The sequence below is a fragment of the Phlebotomus papatasi genome, chromosome 3, assembly GCF_024763615.1.
Source record: "Phlebotomus papatasi isolate M1 chromosome 3, Ppap_2.1, whole genome shotgun sequence".
In the NCBI taxonomy this organism is placed as follows: Eukaryota; Metazoa; Arthropoda; class Insecta; order Diptera; family Psychodidae; genus Phlebotomus; species Phlebotomus papatasi.
The window spans coordinates 20,808,739-20,827,355 of record NC_077224.1 but is presented as its reverse complement, the minus strand read 5'-3'; the positions used below and the strand labels follow the sequence as shown (position 1 = coordinate 20,827,355).

Sequence of the window (18,617 nt, the reverse complement as noted above, 5' to 3'; positions counted from 1 at the left end):
TGCTCGTAAATGTTTGTGAATTCCAATGGGGGAGTTACAAAATGCTCGTGAATCGTATAACCCACAAACTAGTTCATAAAAATTTGGACTTTTTTCACAGACATTGTTCGTAACATGATCACTTAACGAACATTTTTTTGTACTTTTACAAACATTTGTTCGTAAATGTTCGTAAACACACAAAAAATGTTCGTAAAATTTTGTCATTTGTTCGTAAATGTTTGTTTTCGTGTCGAACATCTTACGAACATTTACGAACAAATGTTTGTAAGAGTACAAAAAATACTCGTCAAATGATTATGTTACGAACAATGTTTGTGAAAAAGTACAAACTTTTACGAACTTGTTTGTGGGTTATACGATTCACGAGCATTTTGTAACTCCCCCATAGGAATTCACAAACATTTACGAACATTTTTACAAAATATTTTTTTGTGTAGTAGCAAATGTACGGAAACACTACGTTACTTTTGCAATTTTATTCTCTACGACATTTCGAGGATAAAAATGTCCTCTTCATGAGAAATGGTTACATTGCACTTGGATTTGAATCACAGCGCGTTTGACTGATCGATAATGATCGACATTGATCGACACTGCTCAACAAATAGTGAGCTTTGAACTTTAAATTACACAGCTCTCTCCGATATCCGGCTGACGTGGGGACAAAATGACATTTGTGTTTTTTGAATCTGGTCAACGGTTTTTCTATTTTGCGCTGTGTGAATTTATTTTCTGTCGAAAAACAACAGAATTTTCTTTGTGGTGCGCTTATGTTTCATTTTGTGCCACAATTAAGTATTATAGGCATTGATAAAGTGAAAAATCCAAGGGGTAACTCATTTCCATTTTTTCTGACAAGGGTTTCTGGTTTCTCGGGTTTCGCGATGCAAAGAGTGGGTTTCTCGGGTTTCGCGATGCAAAAAGTGGGTTTCTCAGGTTTCGCGATGCAAAGAGTGGGTTTCTCGGGTTTTGCGATGCACAGAGTGGGTTTCTCGGGTTTCGCGATGCACAGAGTGGGTTTCTTGGGTTTCTCGGGTTTCGCGATGCAGAAATTGGGTTTCTCGGGTTTTACGATGCAAAAAGTGGGTTTCTCGGGTTTCGCGAAGCATTTCTCCGACAATTGACGAGGGCTCTCTATATGAGTTACCCCTTGGAAAAATAACATTTTAATTTATGCTAAACAAGTTGCATACTGTCAGTTATACTGTCAGTTGTCAGTGTTTGGCAGCTGTCAGCCGGATATTGAAGTGCCGGATATCGCAGAGAGCTGTGTACGAGCTGTTAGATGACATTTATCCTCGAAATGTCGTAAAGAATAAAATTGCGAAAGTCAAGAGAGGTCTAGGGTTTCCGTCCATTTCCTACTTCATTCAATTTTAATTAAAAATTCAAATGTTTGGTCCTTCGAGCCATGTCTCAAATTTAAGATTTATAACTCAAAGAATTTAATTTTGGTCACACGAATAAACAATGAGTGTGAGAAATGTTCAACAGATGTTTTTTTGCAAAAAAGGCATCATCACCTTGTTATCTGATTGGTGCCTAATTACAGACAAAACGATAAAATTGCGATAATTAATCGGTTATCTTTCTCAATCTTGTGCTCTTCCAACGAGTCACCACAAACCAATTAAGGAAATTATTAACATGCAGAAGCATTCACTTAAAATAAACACGTGAGTGACTCACCTGGGCAATGTCCTCCTGGAGGGAGACTTGTTTGGGTTGACCACGAGACGTGATGACGGGATTGGGTGCGACCCTTAGCTCTGGTGGTGGTGGGATGGCCTGAATCTGGGCAGCCGACGAAGGGCCCGCAATCACAGATGGAACAGATGTGAAACGAATCTTCTGAGGCTGCACCTGCTGAATCTGGGGCACTCGGGTCACCTGAGCCTGTTGCTGTCGCGTGGCAGGAGTCACTGGGGCTGCAGCTTCGGCGGCATCACAGCCGACATTCCGTGGCCAGTCGCATGTTTGCAGCTCGTGGCTGTACATGAGGCCCCCGGTGCAGCTCTCGAGGAGGGCGCTGCCGAAGACGCAGACATAGTACTGCGTGCAATCGGTGGGATGGGGATAATAGCCAAACTCTTCAGGACAGTCAAAATCCACAGTGGATGTGGATGAGCTCTGTTTGGGATTCACCCCAAAGGCACGTGCTGTTGGTCCTGAAGAACGTGCCGATTGACGTTGTGAATGGACTTTAAGTGAATCTGGAAGAGATTTAGAGATTTTGCTTTAATTGAAAATCCATTCAATTGAATTTTCTACTGGGCTTTTATCCAATAATCAAAAAATCTCCCGAACATTGTCTTGTCAAAATTTCCTATAGGGTACTCTCACAGAAAATTCTTCGAGTGTCCATGTGGTAAGCTGGGGGCTTGCGCAATTTTGAATGTTGGAGGGCGCATAAGTGGGGGATTTTAGCATAAAACAGGAGAATGAATAAAAGCTACAAGAATTTGATTTAGTTTAACGACTCATGCACGAAAAGTGTAACTTGAAAATTGCAAAATCACATAATCCGACTTTAACAAGAACTACGGTATCAGAGAGAGAAACAAACCAGGAAATGGATTTTCTTCAACATACACACATATTTTTACTTTTTTTCTTTTATATATATTTTTGCAAAATGATTATTTAGCAAAAGGAGAAGGAGAGAGAGAGTGAGAGGAAGGAGGTGTATGAGGAAAAATGTTTTTGGTGCCTCTGGGGCTCGATTATTGTAAATTTCCCGCCAATATTTTTACCACAATCCCGCATCATTTCTGTCTCATGGCAGATGTTTATTGCACCTTAGATTTGGTTCAAACTCACGATTCACATTATTTTCTGCCCTGTCACAAGGCTTTTACGACACCTTCGCCACCATGAAAGATGAGATGATTCGCTGGCTCCAATGAAGAAATGCTCAGCTTTCATAATTGGCATTGTCTTCTCAAATGTCCGCAAAGATGCACACATTCTGCACAAGAGACTTTCATCCATGGATGGACATTTGTGTCAGGGCTGGGTTATGTTTACCCATTGTTTACAATAGCTATTTTTAAAACACGCATCTTCTTCTGCACTTTCTGCCAATTTTTACCGCAATTCTCACATCAAATGCCTAATCAAATAACTTTTGGCTTTGGATTCAAATTTACACCAATTTTTTTAATGCTAATTTGGGAAACACCAGCAATAGTTAAGATAATGCTTTTTTGCTAATATCGTATTGTAGGGGCACAACTTCATCCGTAAGAAAACTTTTAGTTGAATAACTTCAATGGTATCTCTCTTTTTTAATTTTGTTTTTTTTTTTTATTTAGGGTAAAGTGATATAAGTTGGACGGACATAGTGTGTCAAGTTGGACAATTCGCCGGTACAAGTTGGACATGGCTTTTTTCTTGATAAATACAGTACAAAATTTGTTTTTAAGCACAAGGAATCAAATTATAAAACTAAAGCATTAAAAATATACAAATAAAAACAAAGTACTAAATTTATCAAGGAAAAAAGCCCTGTCCAACTTGTACCATTGTTCAACTTGTACCACTTTACCCTATATTTAAAAAAAAAACACAGGATGATATATTTTATAGCTGATCTACGTAAAGTCAACTGGAGGGTGGAGTTATGTTCCTGTTTTATCGAACAAATGAGAGAGTGGTCTATTGTAGGGGTAAACACGCTACCTTCGGACTATTTAAAATTCGAACAATTCAATTTTCTCCTACAAAACCTAACTAGAAAAGTTAACATAACATTCCGGAAATGTTTATTTTACCCTGCAGTATTGATCCGAAATCGGTGTAAATATTATGCTTTTTAGGTGTATTAAGGGTTAAAGTTACCCTTTTTCATTTTAATTTTACCCTTAAAAAGGTGTAAAATTAACATTAAAAAACGTTGATATATTTTTACACCTAAAAATGTTAAAGGTTTGAGGAAAAAAAGGCATTGGATCCGCTATTAAAATATAATATTATAATGAGACTGATTAATTTAAAATATTTTGAAAAAAATTAATTGTGCGAAGCTTCAGTCATCCGAAGGTAGCGCGCTTTCCTCTATATGCATTTCCCTTTTTGAATAGCTATTTGTTGTTCTGAATGAACTCGTTTACTCGTAAAATATCTAATATTCATTCAATTTATTTACACTTTATTTTATTTATTTTTATTTTACAATTACAATGTGTACTATTGAGATTAAATCCCTTGAAAGTACAGAAACGGTTTAAGCAATTGAAGAAACAGTTATCGTCTACCGTCGTCTTAGTATTGGTGACCAATATCCAGATCAAAACGGTGGAAAAGCCGGAAAAGCTCTTTCGCAGATTGTATAAGCCGTCTGAGCCAACCAAGTTCAGAAAGTACAAGTTAAACAGAGAATTAAATTTCAAAAACAAACCAATACGAAAGACAAGAGAAAAAAAAGAATTCAGGATGATAGAAAGGATCGAATGAAATGCTGCCTCTTCTCCCTGGGCTGCTCATTCCAAATAGTCACCCCCTTGACAAAAAGTGAGCTATGAAGAATGCGGTCCTTCGACCTCGGGACGACGAGACAGGAAGACCTGGCTGACGATTTTTTTTTAAATTTTATTTCTTGAAAACTTAATGAAAAAGTTAGAAAAAGCAGCTATCCGAAAAAATTAAATCATCAAAATCGTATTAAAATAGGACTTATGGCTATCATTAAATTAATCTTAAGCCAAGGGGTACATAACTGTGCCGCTCACGGTTCACTCGAGTAACGATCTGTCGATTTTGTGCCAGTCTGCCGCAAATAAGTTTACAAGAATAGTGTTTCCAGTACACTGCATTAAAATTTACCATTGGAATCACTGGAATTCTCTGAACGAATATCTGAATCTGAAGGTCTGACATAAGAGGGCACTGACATATAAATCCACCGATTCTTCGCTAAAATCGTGCCGATCTGCCGTTTTTTGTTAAGGAAAAATGCATGTTCAATATGCCAAACTTTCGATTTCTGGCCAAATTATGCCGAACTGTCGATTTCTTGCCAAATAGTGCCAATCTGTCAATTTTTACCTTCAGATCGGCACAATTTGCCGATCGCCACTCACGGTGCACTCTGAGAGCCACTTATTCACCCCTTATCTAAAGCTTTTTTGGTGTAAAAACATTTTTTTTTTTCAAAACATTATTCCGAAGCTTAAACTCAATTTCCTCCAGCAAAATCTACTCTCGAACAAAAACGTTTTTGTACAATTGTTTGAAACCGGCAAAATCATCAAAATCGGTGTAAAAAATGGATCAAAGAACATTGTTACCTCAAAGACAGTTTCTAAGTGGAGATTTTTTTTTCCAAAATGTCTAAAGGTTTAAAACTAAAGTTCTTAACTGATTGGATTAAAATCGGATTTTTCCGATTTATCGAATCAACTTTAGTTCTTGGCGTTATAAAAAAAAAAACGTTTCTTTTGGGGAGACGATCGTACAAAAATAATTTGCTGAAATGCCAATGGATATTATTTTAAATTTGACCCCCCCCCCACCCTGATATTAATATCCTGGCTATGTCCTTGTTGGATGGGGCAGTATCAGACATATAAATAAATTAATAAATGGGAAGATTACTATATATTTTCACACAAACAAATATTCAAGAGAAACTATTTGGATCGGTCAAAATCCTGAAAGCCAAAGTCCCGAAAGCTAAAATCCCGAACGCCAAAATCCCGAAGACCAAAATCCCGAATTGGTCAAAATCCCGAAAGCCAAAATCTCTAATTCTTAAAAGTATCATAGCTACTCCCAGGATTGCACCCGCGTTTGCTGAAGGCAAAGGGAAGTTTTCTGTGTCTTGGGAAATTATTCTATACCTACCATTCAGGATTTTAATCATTCGGGATTTTGATTTTCGGTATTTTGGCGTTCGGGATTTTGGCCCTTTCGGGACTTGGCCTTCGGGATCGGGATTATGGCTTTCGGGATTTTGACTGCCTCCGTTTTCCCAAACGTTTGACAATGATGACAATTTGTTAGATTAATTTTTCACAATTAGAATACATTTCTGAATTATCTGCAAAATAGCTTAACAGATTAATAAAAATTTAATATTTTTTAAAAGGCCTTGAAATTCTCTATAAAGATACATCTGTTGCTTTAGTACTCTGAAAAAAATAATTTGCAAAAGGATGCAAAAGAAGAACACCCACTCCATGTAATTAACCAAAAAGGGTAGTAACCCTGGCTCCAATCGACTTTTTTGCAAAAATCGATTAATTTCAATCGATTTTTTGGTCAATTCGAATTTAATCACCTTTGTTTTGCAAAAAGATGCAAAAGGATGCAAAAGTTTGCCATTTTGCACGCGTCAAAATAAGCAATTTCCAATGGCTTCCAGTTCCAGTGTCGCTCAGAATTGTCAAATGGCAGACAAAATAATAATTCACAGTGCAGTTAATTCGCAAAGTGGTGATAGTCTTCGCGTGTTTTCTCAATAACTATAATAGTGGAAAATGGGAGGAAAAGCTCCTACGGTAGAGAATTGTGTTATGATTCACAAAAACACGGTGCCGACAGAAATAAGGTGAAAATTGAGCAGTGTTTTGCAGGAAAATTGACAAATATTTTTTTGGGAAAAAGAAATTTTGTGGTTCAGAAGTTTGCTCAGGTTTTTGGAGTATTGTGCGACAAATATTTTGTGAGATTTTTAAATAGATTTTTAAATAGATTTTTGAAAGATTTGTTCGCGAGGTTGCATCCCAATGCAAAAATTTTTGACATGTTGGATGGTTCATTCAGTAATAGTCCGACGACAAAAATTCTTGCAAATGTCAGTGTTTAAATGCGGAAAAATGGGCAAAATTTGCTAAGAAATTAAGTAAATAACAGATAAAGTGAAAAGTTTTTGAAAAGAAAAGTGTCTACGGTGGTAGTGGAGTAAAAATTGAAAAGTGCAATTAACATTTTAATTGAGAGTATATGTACGTCGATTTTGTGTTAATGCGGCAGACAAGAATGCCAAATTATATTTATGGTGTTTCGCCACAGATGGCGCTACTATAGTGCTCATTCGGAGGCAAAAATTTGCAAAAATTTGCAAAGGGAGGCAATAATTGGCAAATATTTGCCAAATTGCAAATTTTTGCACCCAATTGCAAATTTTTCGTTTAATTCGAAATTCATCTCCAAAATTAATCGATTTTTGCACCCTTTTACACCCTTTTGCAAATTATTTCTTTCAGAGTAAGTTTTATCAAATATTATCACCATTTCCGCGATAGAAAACGTATTTCTAATTAATATATGCATTTCTGTAGATAGAGCTTTTTGTAGAAACAATAAGTTATTAAAAGCTTCATAAGATAGACCAACAAATCCATTTTAAATACGTATTATATTAAAGAAAGAAATCTCAAATAAAAAATAATCAATTTGAAAAATCAAAAGACATGACTGCTACCAGTATTGTTCAGCTTATCCTTGATTCTTTTGATTTTTAAATTAATTATATTTTCTTAACTTCACTGGCCGAAGGGTAAAGTGAACTAACTGCTGCATTTCATCAGATGTTGTTCTCGATCCAGAGACATCTTCAAGGGCTCGAGCGGAAAAGCCCAAAGAGATTGAGGTGAGATTTGACGGTGAATTGCAAGGTGGAAAAACAATGGAGAAACAATAAGGTATTATTCAAGACAATCTCATCCGCGAGATAAATCTCCATATATAGAGACTTTTCACGGTGTATCCCTCTTCTATTTTTAACCACATCAAGAAGTTAAAGAATATTTAAAAAGAAAAAAAAACTGTGTGAGAGTTCAAACTCTTTTGAAAGGCGCACTCAAGAAAACGACCTCATTTGTCTGTAAAGTCAAGAGATGGAAAAAAGGGATTGAATTCCAACCACCTGCAGTTGGATGAAAAATTAGCATAATCAATAATTCCGCAAAAGGAATTAGAGAGAAGAATTGAATGGTATTATTGGCAATGTAAAAAGAGAGAAAAAAAGTAAGACAACCGATTACGTTCTCTGGAGATTTGCATTTTCAAGACAACCCCTCCTTGTCAATTGAAACCAATTCACCGATACAAATTGCATTGAATTGAGGTGAGATTGGAGGTAATATTTATTGAAGTGTCTCTCTGTTCAAAAGGGCGGTTGTCCAGCCCCAAAAAAGGGCAAGACTCTTTGAGATTTGCATCTCAAAAAGTGATTTTTGCATTGAAAAGAAAAAGCTCTATTGAGAAGGATAGGAGAGTTGGTTGGGGATCATTGAAAAGTCACTGAAATGATGGTGAATGGGTATAAATAGCAAAATGTCCATTTCGCCCACTTCTTATGCGATATTGTTGCTAAAATTGTTTGCCTTTTCGTACTTTGATTAATTACATTGGAGAACTGCATTCAAATTGTACTGGTTAAAAAAAAAAGACCCTCATGAGTGTTATTAAGTAGACTAATTTTATGAAATTTATATAGCCACCACACCATTCATTAACTTATTTACCAGAGAACACTTTTCATAATGTTATGAGAGTTGTGTGAAAAAAACCTGAAATTAATTACTGCCTCAATATCATTGGAGGTGCCTTTAGAGACCACGAAAGGCATTTAGGGTGGATTGACTGCTTTTGGCCAATTTAAACTCAAAAAGGGAGGTTAAAATTTTCTTTAAATGAACTATAATTGTGTAGTTGAGGGTAAGAGTGGGCTATTTTAACACAAAAATGTGCATACGATAGAGTTCTTTTGCTCTGAGAGTGTCAATTCTGACCATGCAAAATTTTCCACTTAATGGCCGTTTTTGTCAAGTAGATATCCGCTAGCGCCACAATACATGCCATTTCGCTCGGTGATAAGAAGATGATGACAAAAAACCATCAAGGGTTTTTGAACAGACCAGAGAATTGGTGAATAATGAGTAATCCCCTTTTTGGTGAATATACGACTATTTTCACCATTTTTCCCTGAATTTTGAATTTTTATTACAGTGGCAAACGCGCTTTCTAACAGCGAAATATCATTCGCTTTATGGATGAATTCGCCCCATTAAAAAAACCATCACAGAAGAAATTTCCTTAGTTATTCTTTAGGAAAATTTCACCAAAAAAGCTGTGGAAATTTCTCAAGGAAACCACAAGGAATTCTTAATGAATTTTCAGTCTTGAAAAATTCGTTAGTTTCTTAGGGAATTCCCAGATAATTCCTAGAGAAATTTTTGTGGATTATTTTCTCTAACATTTCTTGGGATTTGCCCCAGAAATGTCAATATTTCTGTAGTGAATGTTCCCCTAAATATTTGCAAGAATTCCCTTATTGGAAACTAGAAGGGAATAACTGAAGAAATTACTTTTCTGGGATGTGGAAATTTCCCAACGACATCACAGAAAATTCCGTTCGATTTTTTGTAATTAGCATTCCCAGAAAATTTCCAAAGAATTCTTTGAGAGTTTTCGATTGATTTTTTTCTCTGAAATTCCTTAGGATTTTCAACAGAAATTTCATTATTCATGGATGGAATTTTGTCCTAAAAATCCCCGAAGATTCCAACACATGGGAATACAGATGAAATCACTGAAGAAATTACCTCTATTAGCAGTAGAAATTTCCTATGGAGAACATAAATATTTCCCAAAGGGATTTTCAGTTTCGGAAAAATCGGTAATATCATAGAGAACTTTTGATGATTTCTTATGAGAATTTCCTTAGGTGATTTCCAAAACAATTCCTTAGCCTTTTCTACGGAACATTTTTTGTTCACTTCGAGTATTTTCCCTTAGTATTCTCTAAACATTTTCTACAATAGGAATTCCAGTGGAATCAGTATAGAAATATCCTTGTAAGCTATAGAAATTTCTTGAGAAGGTCTCCGATGATTTGCATAGGAATATTTCCTTAGTTTTTTCTAATTTTCTTAAGTTTTCTCTTGGATGTTTGGACTGGCGTGGTTAATGTATGATTGAAGAATTTCCGGTGATCGCCAGTGGGAATGAAGTCACCTCAAGATTAAAAACACTTTTTTGAACTTCCCCAGATCTTTCGGTCCGGATATGGACCTTCTTCAGTGACTACAAGGGGATATTTTATTTATTTTAAAAGAGCTCTGGGGAAAATTTTAAAAATGTGATTTTAATCTTGAATTGACTTCATTCCTATTGGCGATCACCGGAAAATCATCAATCATTTCTGAAGTTTCCTCAAGACCTTTTGGGGAAATCTTGAGGAAACTTCCCAAAAAAAGGAGGTATGAAAACTTCTGTAACCTGTTAAAGATATACTTCGGTCGAGATGTTTTTTTCGAGTACTCATCTGAAAATATTGGATGAGTTCATATATTCTGTCAGTAGAAGAGGTAAAAAGTTTGGAGTGGTATATCTCAACTCCTGATGAACATAATTGGATGAGTGAACTATTGTTGGAAAGCTTGGTTCATTAGCTTTCAGAATCTGGTATATGTAATTGGCTATGGGTAAATCATGGTCATCCAGAACCATTTATGTCGAAGAAGACACTTTTTGCAGCGTCTTTTTTGACCATCCACTGCTGGGACCAGGAGTGACCCACGATTATCGCACAAGGACTATTTGTTAGAGGAACTCAAAAGGTATAATTTGTGGAAGAAACTTTTTTTTTGGACATCTTACTTTTTTTTATTCATCGACTTTTGCAAGAATTTTGAAGTGTTAAACGCAAGGAAAAAATTACTGAAATCCTAAAAGAGTGGTTTCTGGAGGGGAAGGATAGACGTGGGGATGAAATTGATGTGATATTTGGATTTATTTATTTATTTTTATTTATTTATTAAAGAAACCTTAGATTCCTTAGAAAGATTCCTTAGATCAACTTATGGGGGAGTACTTAGAACATTCCAAGTCGATATCTTCATTAGTTTGTCCAGAAAATGAGATAGAAGGATTTCTGTCATTTTTTTCTATGCGTGTAAAATGTTAAAATTCTTGCAAAAGTCAATGAATAAAAAAAAGTAAGATGTCCAAAAAAAAAGTTTCTTCCACAAATTATACCCTTTGAGTTCCTCTAACAAATAGTCCTTGTGCGATAATCGTGGGTCACTCCTGGTCCCAGCAGTGGATGGTCAAAAAAGACGCTGCAAAAAGTGTCTTCTTCGACATAAATGGTTCTGGATGACCATGATTTACCCATAGCCAATTACATATACCAGATTCTGAAAGCTAATGAACCAAGCTTTCCAACAATAGTTCACTCATCCAATTATGTTCATCAGGAGCTGAGATATACCACTCCAAACTTTTTACCTCTTCTACTGACAGAATATATGAACTCATCTAATATTAATAGCCTTTCCCTCCTTTTCCTACTTGAGTAAGCAACTCAGTGCGAATTTCTTAGTACGAGAGATAAGTTCTGTGTAAGAAATAAATTGAACTTGATGTTGAAGGTATATTACTAAAATAGCATTACATTAAAGCGTGTACACGATAAATTTTGGCCATTGAAAAATGGCTCTCACATATTAACCACGGTAGGGGAGATCGGGGCAGAATTAGCTAGCAAATGAAATTTTTCATTGAATATAATTTGCAAGAAAAATGTGAAAGAATAGGAAAGGATGTGTTTTCTTCGAATAAGTAGTGGTTTCTTCAATATTCCTTCTAAGGCAGGCTATAACATACCACTGTCTAACACCAAGCGTGGCTAATTCTGTCCCGGTTTCCCCTATATATATATTTTTTTTGACGCACTTATTTATTGCAATCTGTATAACCCCTATATATGAAGAAAACAAATGTATTTTCTAAAAGATAATTTTATTGGAACTTTTCTGGGATTTTAATTTTTTTTAGACCAATGCAATGGCTTCTTGCCGAATCCTCACACCTTCTTCTTAATTTCCTTCATTAAATACTTAATAAACCCGTCTCCACGGTATCGGGTAGCTTTCTTCCAATTATCTCGAAATCCAGCAAGTTTTCAGCTGTCTGATTCTTATTCCTGAGATTTGTCTTCAAAATTTCTCAATATTTCTCAATCTTCCGGAGTGCAAGACGGGTTAAACATCTTTCTCATAGCCTTGGAATCCTTTGAAAAATTGCCTCCATCTTTCCGCAATTACTCAGCCAAAACTCAATATTTATTAAGATGATTTTCATCAAAAGAAAGCTTATTAAATTCTCTTCAAACGACACTGAAGAAAAACCAAGAGATATTGCGTACTACGGACGGCCGGACGGCCGGTCGGACCCGAAATTGCCGGCTTATGATTTCCGGCATCAGGGATGTTCAAAACATATACCCTGCGAATTTCAGCTCGATCTGAGCACTTTGAGAAAATACGAGGATTACAATAGGTGTAATTAGAAGGAATCACATTTGAAAACAAACTCAATAGCCTACTGCGATTGACTTCATATCAAGCTTTGGTCAAATTTTTTCGTATAGACGCTTTACCCGGGAAATATCCTGAATTAAATTTTGAATCGGCTCGAAAAATCACAAAAATAAAAAGTAGTATTAAACACTTGAAATTAAAAGTCGATTTTTTTCTCCCTGTTTTCTTTATAAAACATTAAGTTATGTAATTCAAAGTTTAAAGACTGATGTATTAATAAATATTAAATATTTAATGTATGATAATTGCTTAAAGCGGACGGTGGAAGATAGAAGATCGCGAGAAGCTCGTAGAGAACGCAATGGAGAACAACTGATCCATTTCTTTTGAATTCTTGGTTTAGTACATACATGTACTAAAGCAAAATGACTGAGACTGGCCATGCTCAAATTTTATATAAATGTTTGCGAGACTTTTGAGCAAATACCAAAATGTAAATCATACGTGTAAAATAGACAGAACGGTCTAACACCATCAATTTAGGGCACAATAACGTAATATTTACGTCTGATGAGTCCGTTCACCTTAAAGAAATTGACAGTAAATCTAGTGACGTTCTAGCTACGTTTTTTTGACCGTATATCCGTAAAACAGTTTACTTCACTGATAATGCACTAGCGAATAGTGGTAACTTCACCCTACTGCAAATAAAATCGTGAAAATGACGCCTTTTGTCCAACGCAGACAAATCATTTGATCATTGAGCTTTATGCAATCAATATTGCAATCGAAATACAATTAATCCAAAAGAAATTGCCCAAAGTGCCAATATTTTTGCAAACAAACGTCTTTCACTCACAAAGCACTTGCGTGGGATGGTATTAAATAATGGCGCGCATATTGAAATTGGAAAAGAAAGTCATTGTGAATTCTGCAATATCTTTGCGTTTGATCCAATTTATGTTCTACGTCACCTTTTGCCTTTATAATTATTTTTTCCCGCCAAATTCTGTCACACGCAATCCAACTCAATTTGCTCCCATTTTTGGGATGGACATTCCCTCCATTGGTGCTATGAGCGTGATGGAATTTTCTTCTTTGCGTGCAATTGCACAAACAAGAAGTTTTTATCCCAAAGCCTAGCAGCTAAATATGCTTAGAACAAGTCAATTAATGTCTTTCACACCTTCAGATCAAAAGAGATACATCTGGAAATTGACTGGGCAATAAAAATGTTTGTGATCAGAGAAATTATGTAGCTCGTCAGCATCAATTAGGCTCTCTTTCATAACATCTATCTGGTTTGTCTTACTTTTTTTTGTGTGTGGAAATGCGAATTCAATGGCATTAAATATTATACCATTTAAAGTTAATATTTGCATTGACAAATATTGCTGATTTTTCTATTTGAAGACAATTGCTTTACGTAGTTTGATGTTTGAGTTCCATTCTCCTATTTGGCGTTCTCATTAAACCCACAGAGTTCACGGAATTATGTCTTCTTCAATGTTACTTTTTTTGGAAATGCTTGTTCCATGACCCTTGATATACATTTAGCGATTTTTTTTGTTAATCCAGAGGTTTAGGATTTGTTTATTATGATTAATGCTTCCTTTGAGCAATATTTGTTTTTGAAATCAGGTTCGTCGCTTAGTTTTGTTGAAGTCTTTTGTTATTCTGAGGGGCTTTTACTGATTTTCACTACGAAAAGTAAGGATATTTCATTTTAAAATTGAATAAATTGTAATCAATGTCAGTTTATTGCAGACAACGACGGAAAGATTGCACTAATACCCTAATATTGGTTTAATTAAACGTAATAAATTTAATTATTTCATTACACCTTATATTGTGAAAACTTTCTTTAATTAATGTGGAAAGAGGTAGTTTCCACGACTACGGATGCGGAAAATTGTCACAAATCCCAAAACAAATTAATATACCGCATATGTTTAGTACATACATGTACTAAATGTATTTCAGCTTTTTATTTAAATATCATGTCTTCTGAGGTGTCAGAAACTCGGGGGAAAACTCAGAAAGCAATTGATCGCAATATTTTGATTCTTGATTTAGTACATGTGTGTACTCTGTGTACTAAAGCCAAATAACAGAAATTTGCACTTTGAAAAAAAAAAACACAACTATAAATCAACAACTTCTCAAGTTCTTCTGCTTTATCGACTTTTCTTTGTATTGCTTCTTATCACTGTTTGGTGATTTTAGAACACGATGAGGACTAGGAAAAAATAGTCAAAACAGAAACCAACACAAAGAAAAGTCGACAATGCAGAAGCGCTCGAGAACAGCCAAGTGCTAAAATAACACTTTATTTTTCTTTGGAATAATCACCATTATGGTGCTATTCCAATGAAAAATGTACATGTTTTTTAGCACTTTACTGTTCTCACTTCAGTATTTCAGCATTATCGACTTTTCCTTGTGTTAGTTCCTGTCACGACTGTTTTTCTCCGGTCCTCGACGTGTTCTAAAACCACCAAATATTCGTGACAGGAACCAATACAAAGAAACGTCGATTATGTACACTGAGAAAAAAAGGGGGTGCGATTAACTTTTTTTCCTCATAAATTTAACACATTTAGGTGTAAAAATATATCAACATTTTTTAATGTTAATTTTACACCTTATTAAGGGTAAAATTAACATGAAAAGGGTAACTTTAACCCTTAATACACCTAAAAAGCATAATATTTACACAGATTTCGGATCAATACTGCAGGGTAAAATAAACATTTCCGAAATGTTATTTTAACTTTTTCGGATTTCTCTCAGTGTAGAAGCACTCGAGGAAAGTTAAGTGCTAAAAAACACTGCTTGTTATTTAGGGTTTTGAGACCTTCAGGAACTGGGCTAAACCTCCAGTCTGAAGCCGGCATTACGCAATATTCTGTGCTACTGATTTGGTTTATTTGTACTAAATTCTTACCTTTTTAATTAAACGTTAGCTAAGCCAAAGTCAATATCATCTTTAATAATGCCTAATAATATATTTATTTTTTCTCAAAGTCAGAGAAACCAGTTCACCAAAGTACTAATCTTTAGTTTCTTGTATTGATTTTAAACACCTCCTTTGAACACAAATCAAGTTCAATTCAATTGAGTACGCGAATAAAGTATGCAATTAATGATATCACTCTCTATAGAGACAATCACTAATTAATTCGCAAAGCGTGAGAATATGAAATTTTGAACGTCCAACTGAGAAAGCAATTATTGTCATCTCCACCTTATTTGAAAGTTCTTCGTTGATCTCATGGAAGGCTTTCCAGGTTCATTGATATTCAGGAATTGTTCCCATGACTCTGTTTTGGGTTGGTCTGCTCTTAAAAGACACCCACTGATTGTGGTAGCTATTCTTTCTTTAATGATCCTCCGTGAGGCAATTTGTAGATGCTCCTTTACGTCTTGGAGGCCATATCTTCTCTGCTCTGTGACTCTTCCTCGTGCCATAAATTGCCTCCCCAACATGTGGGATGCATGAGATTCCGTGCAAAATTGCGTGGACTTTGCAGATGACAAGCATCAACGCCAATTTGAGATTATACCATTTCACACAAGTCACTGAACTGCCAACTAAATATTCCTCAATTTATGGGGTTGGTACTGAAGAAATTCCCTGCCTTGTGGGGTTAGTGAACTATCACATGGAATATTTATTGGATTTAGTGGTCTATTCATTCTTAGCACAACGCCTAGATGGTCATTCAAATGACTTCATTGACTCCGGTGGGCGATGTGGATACAATGTCTTGAAATATTTTTCACCATTGTGGTCTAAGAATCGTGCCAATATCGCAGTAAAAATTGAAAATCCATTCATAACACTATACCTCTTTTTAGTTTTCCACGAAATACCTTGCAGAAAGAGAAAAAGTCACCGATTTCACGACGATAAATTTACTGAAATTCACGAAAATACAATAAAAAGCATCACTATCCAACGTCCTTCACCGATTTTTCCTATGAAATTCTCATACATCTTCTTTCCCATTTAATTTGTAGATCTCTTTTGCATCACAAGCTCTACTCATGGAGATTTATGGGCATTTATGTGACTTGTATGCAAATTATGTTTTGACTCTTTTTTTTTCTCTGTGCTTCTTCTCAAGCAACTCATCTCTTTTCCTAACACAGCATGATACTCTCACTGTGGCATCTTCAAATATTTTCCTACCTCATTTAGCCTCTCACTTTAGACACTTGATCTTGTCACATGGAATGCAATTAGCAAGTAATTATTCTTCATCACGACACAACTGTTATCTCCAATTACGGGTTTTTCTTTGAAAGTGAAAGATTTTTCTTGTAAACGTTAAAATTGAAATTAGATGATGCGGTTAATCGTCAAGAAACTTTATGGAGGGCACTGAATTTGCGTGCAAAGTGTGGAAAAAATTGTCTTTGTTAAAATGTTCTAATGAAATAGGAAAGGTTGTCGTATTTTCTCCAAATGGATTTCCCTTAAAAGTATGTTAAAAGGATATTCTTTCACCGGTTTCAATTTTTTTTGCATATGAAAAGTATTTAATAGCATTTCGTATTCTAAATAGAACAACGTATTTTAGAGAAACGTTTAACAAGAAGCGTGATAAATCTTTTCTTTCAGAGTAGCTATGAAAATCGGGTTCGTCGTCTTTTGTGTCTAAGTCTTTTGTTTTTCAGAGGGTTTTGAGAAGTATTTAGCTTTGCAAGTCCAGATGTTTCCTATTCTAATAATTTAGAAGACAATGGTTATAGGGAGAAGTGGGGCAGTTCCAATAGAAATATAATAATTCACACTAAGAAAAAGATGTATAAAATTTCAAATTAGATATCACCTTTTAATTTATGTGAAAAACTACCCTAGAGAGTTGTAACGCTATTAGATTGATTAATCCATGTTCAGCTTCGTGTTTAGATAATGTTTTCAAGAGAGGAGCCTATTAAATTTAGAAGGAAAAAGAACTCTATCCGACAAAGCCTCCACTAGTCGCACAAAGGCAATTTATATTAACATTTTACAACAGAAGCCTTTAACAATTTTGTGCAAATATACTAAACAAGTTGTTTTTAATAAAACTTTGACTTTTATTGCTCAATAATTTTAATTTAGTATTCAAGTGGGATATCTTCAGGATTCAGTGTGGCTCTTCAAAATTATTAAGCGATCATTAAACTATTTCTGCTCTGTTTTATTGCGTAATTATAGTAATAAGTGGTTTCCTTTACCAACAAAACAAAATATCTTATAAAATAGGTCATATTAATGAGAATCACACCTAATAGGGAAATGCTCAAATTATAATGACATGCATTTGTATTGATAGGGCTATATGGCTTTCAATAGAATCCCTTGCCTTTCGATTTTTGCAGTTGGTTCTTGGGCGGAACAAATTACTATTAGGACTCAGGACTACTTTAGAATTTACTAAATAAAGCCAATAGAAATCATTGAATAACTTTATTGATTATTTTGTTAGATCCGTTTAGAGAACCTGTAGGGACGGAAACCTCTAAAAAAGCAGTAGCGCGTAAACACAGAGAAATCTTCGACTAAAATTAAGAAATTTTAACTTAAACCGTAGGGTAAGTGTGCCAAATTCCGGCCGGCTTGCAATTTCAGCCACCTTTTTTGTTCCTCGAATTTCCATGAACTTTTAGATTTTACGTACTCTAGATATTATACAATGCAAAAGAATAACAAAAAATGTAGCTTCGACAAACGAGATGACGTGAAAAAGATTTTGGAAGAATTCCCGAAGGGCAAGGAACTATGAGAATGAAGGTGGCCGAAATAGGGCACCAAAGCTATGTCTATATTTTTATTCATTTTAAAATGTATTAAGAGTGATTTTAGAGTAAATAAAGATGGTAAACTCTTTACAAGGTTCCAAGCAACACTCTTTCAGAAGAAAGAACAAAAAAATCAATTTGTATTTAAAATATTACATTTCAAACTAAAGACTTTGACGCTAGCATGCAACTATGCCGAACTTTGGCACACTTACCCTAGTAGGGTAAATTTTGCTCCAAGTAATCTAATTTCTTGATTTTAGGTAAAATTTCTAAAAAGTGACTAACTGGTTGCCGGATTTATTTAAGTAACAGATGGATAAAAAGTTTCTATAATTCTTACATCATTTTAAAATATTACGGGTTAATGAAATAGTTAAAAATAGGATTATTTCTAGAGTATCGAGAGGATCAATTTTAGATTCATGAGGAGTCATTTTGAGTAACCTGGGGGGTTAATTTTAGGAACTCGAGAGCTAATTTTAATAACATTCAGGATTGCCTTTAGAACATCGTGGGGATCAATTTTAGTAACCTGTGGGATTAGTT

The 18,617-nt window shown here is 35.1% G+C and overlaps 1 protein-coding gene across 2 annotated transcripts in view; it reads right to left on the bottom strand.

Moving 5' to 3' along the window:
• LOC129806847 (mucin-2) overlaps positions 1–18,617 on the bottom strand; it is a 121,585-nt gene that overhangs the window by 18,460 nt on the left and 84,508 nt on the right. For both annotated transcript variants that reach the window (XM_055855641.1, XM_055855642.1), the window contains exon 2: positions 1,693–2,216. In XM_055855641.1, coding sequence (XP_055711616.1) covers positions 1,693–2,216 — 524 coding nt within the window. The remainder of the gene's footprint in view (positions 1–1,692; positions 2,217–18,617) is intronic.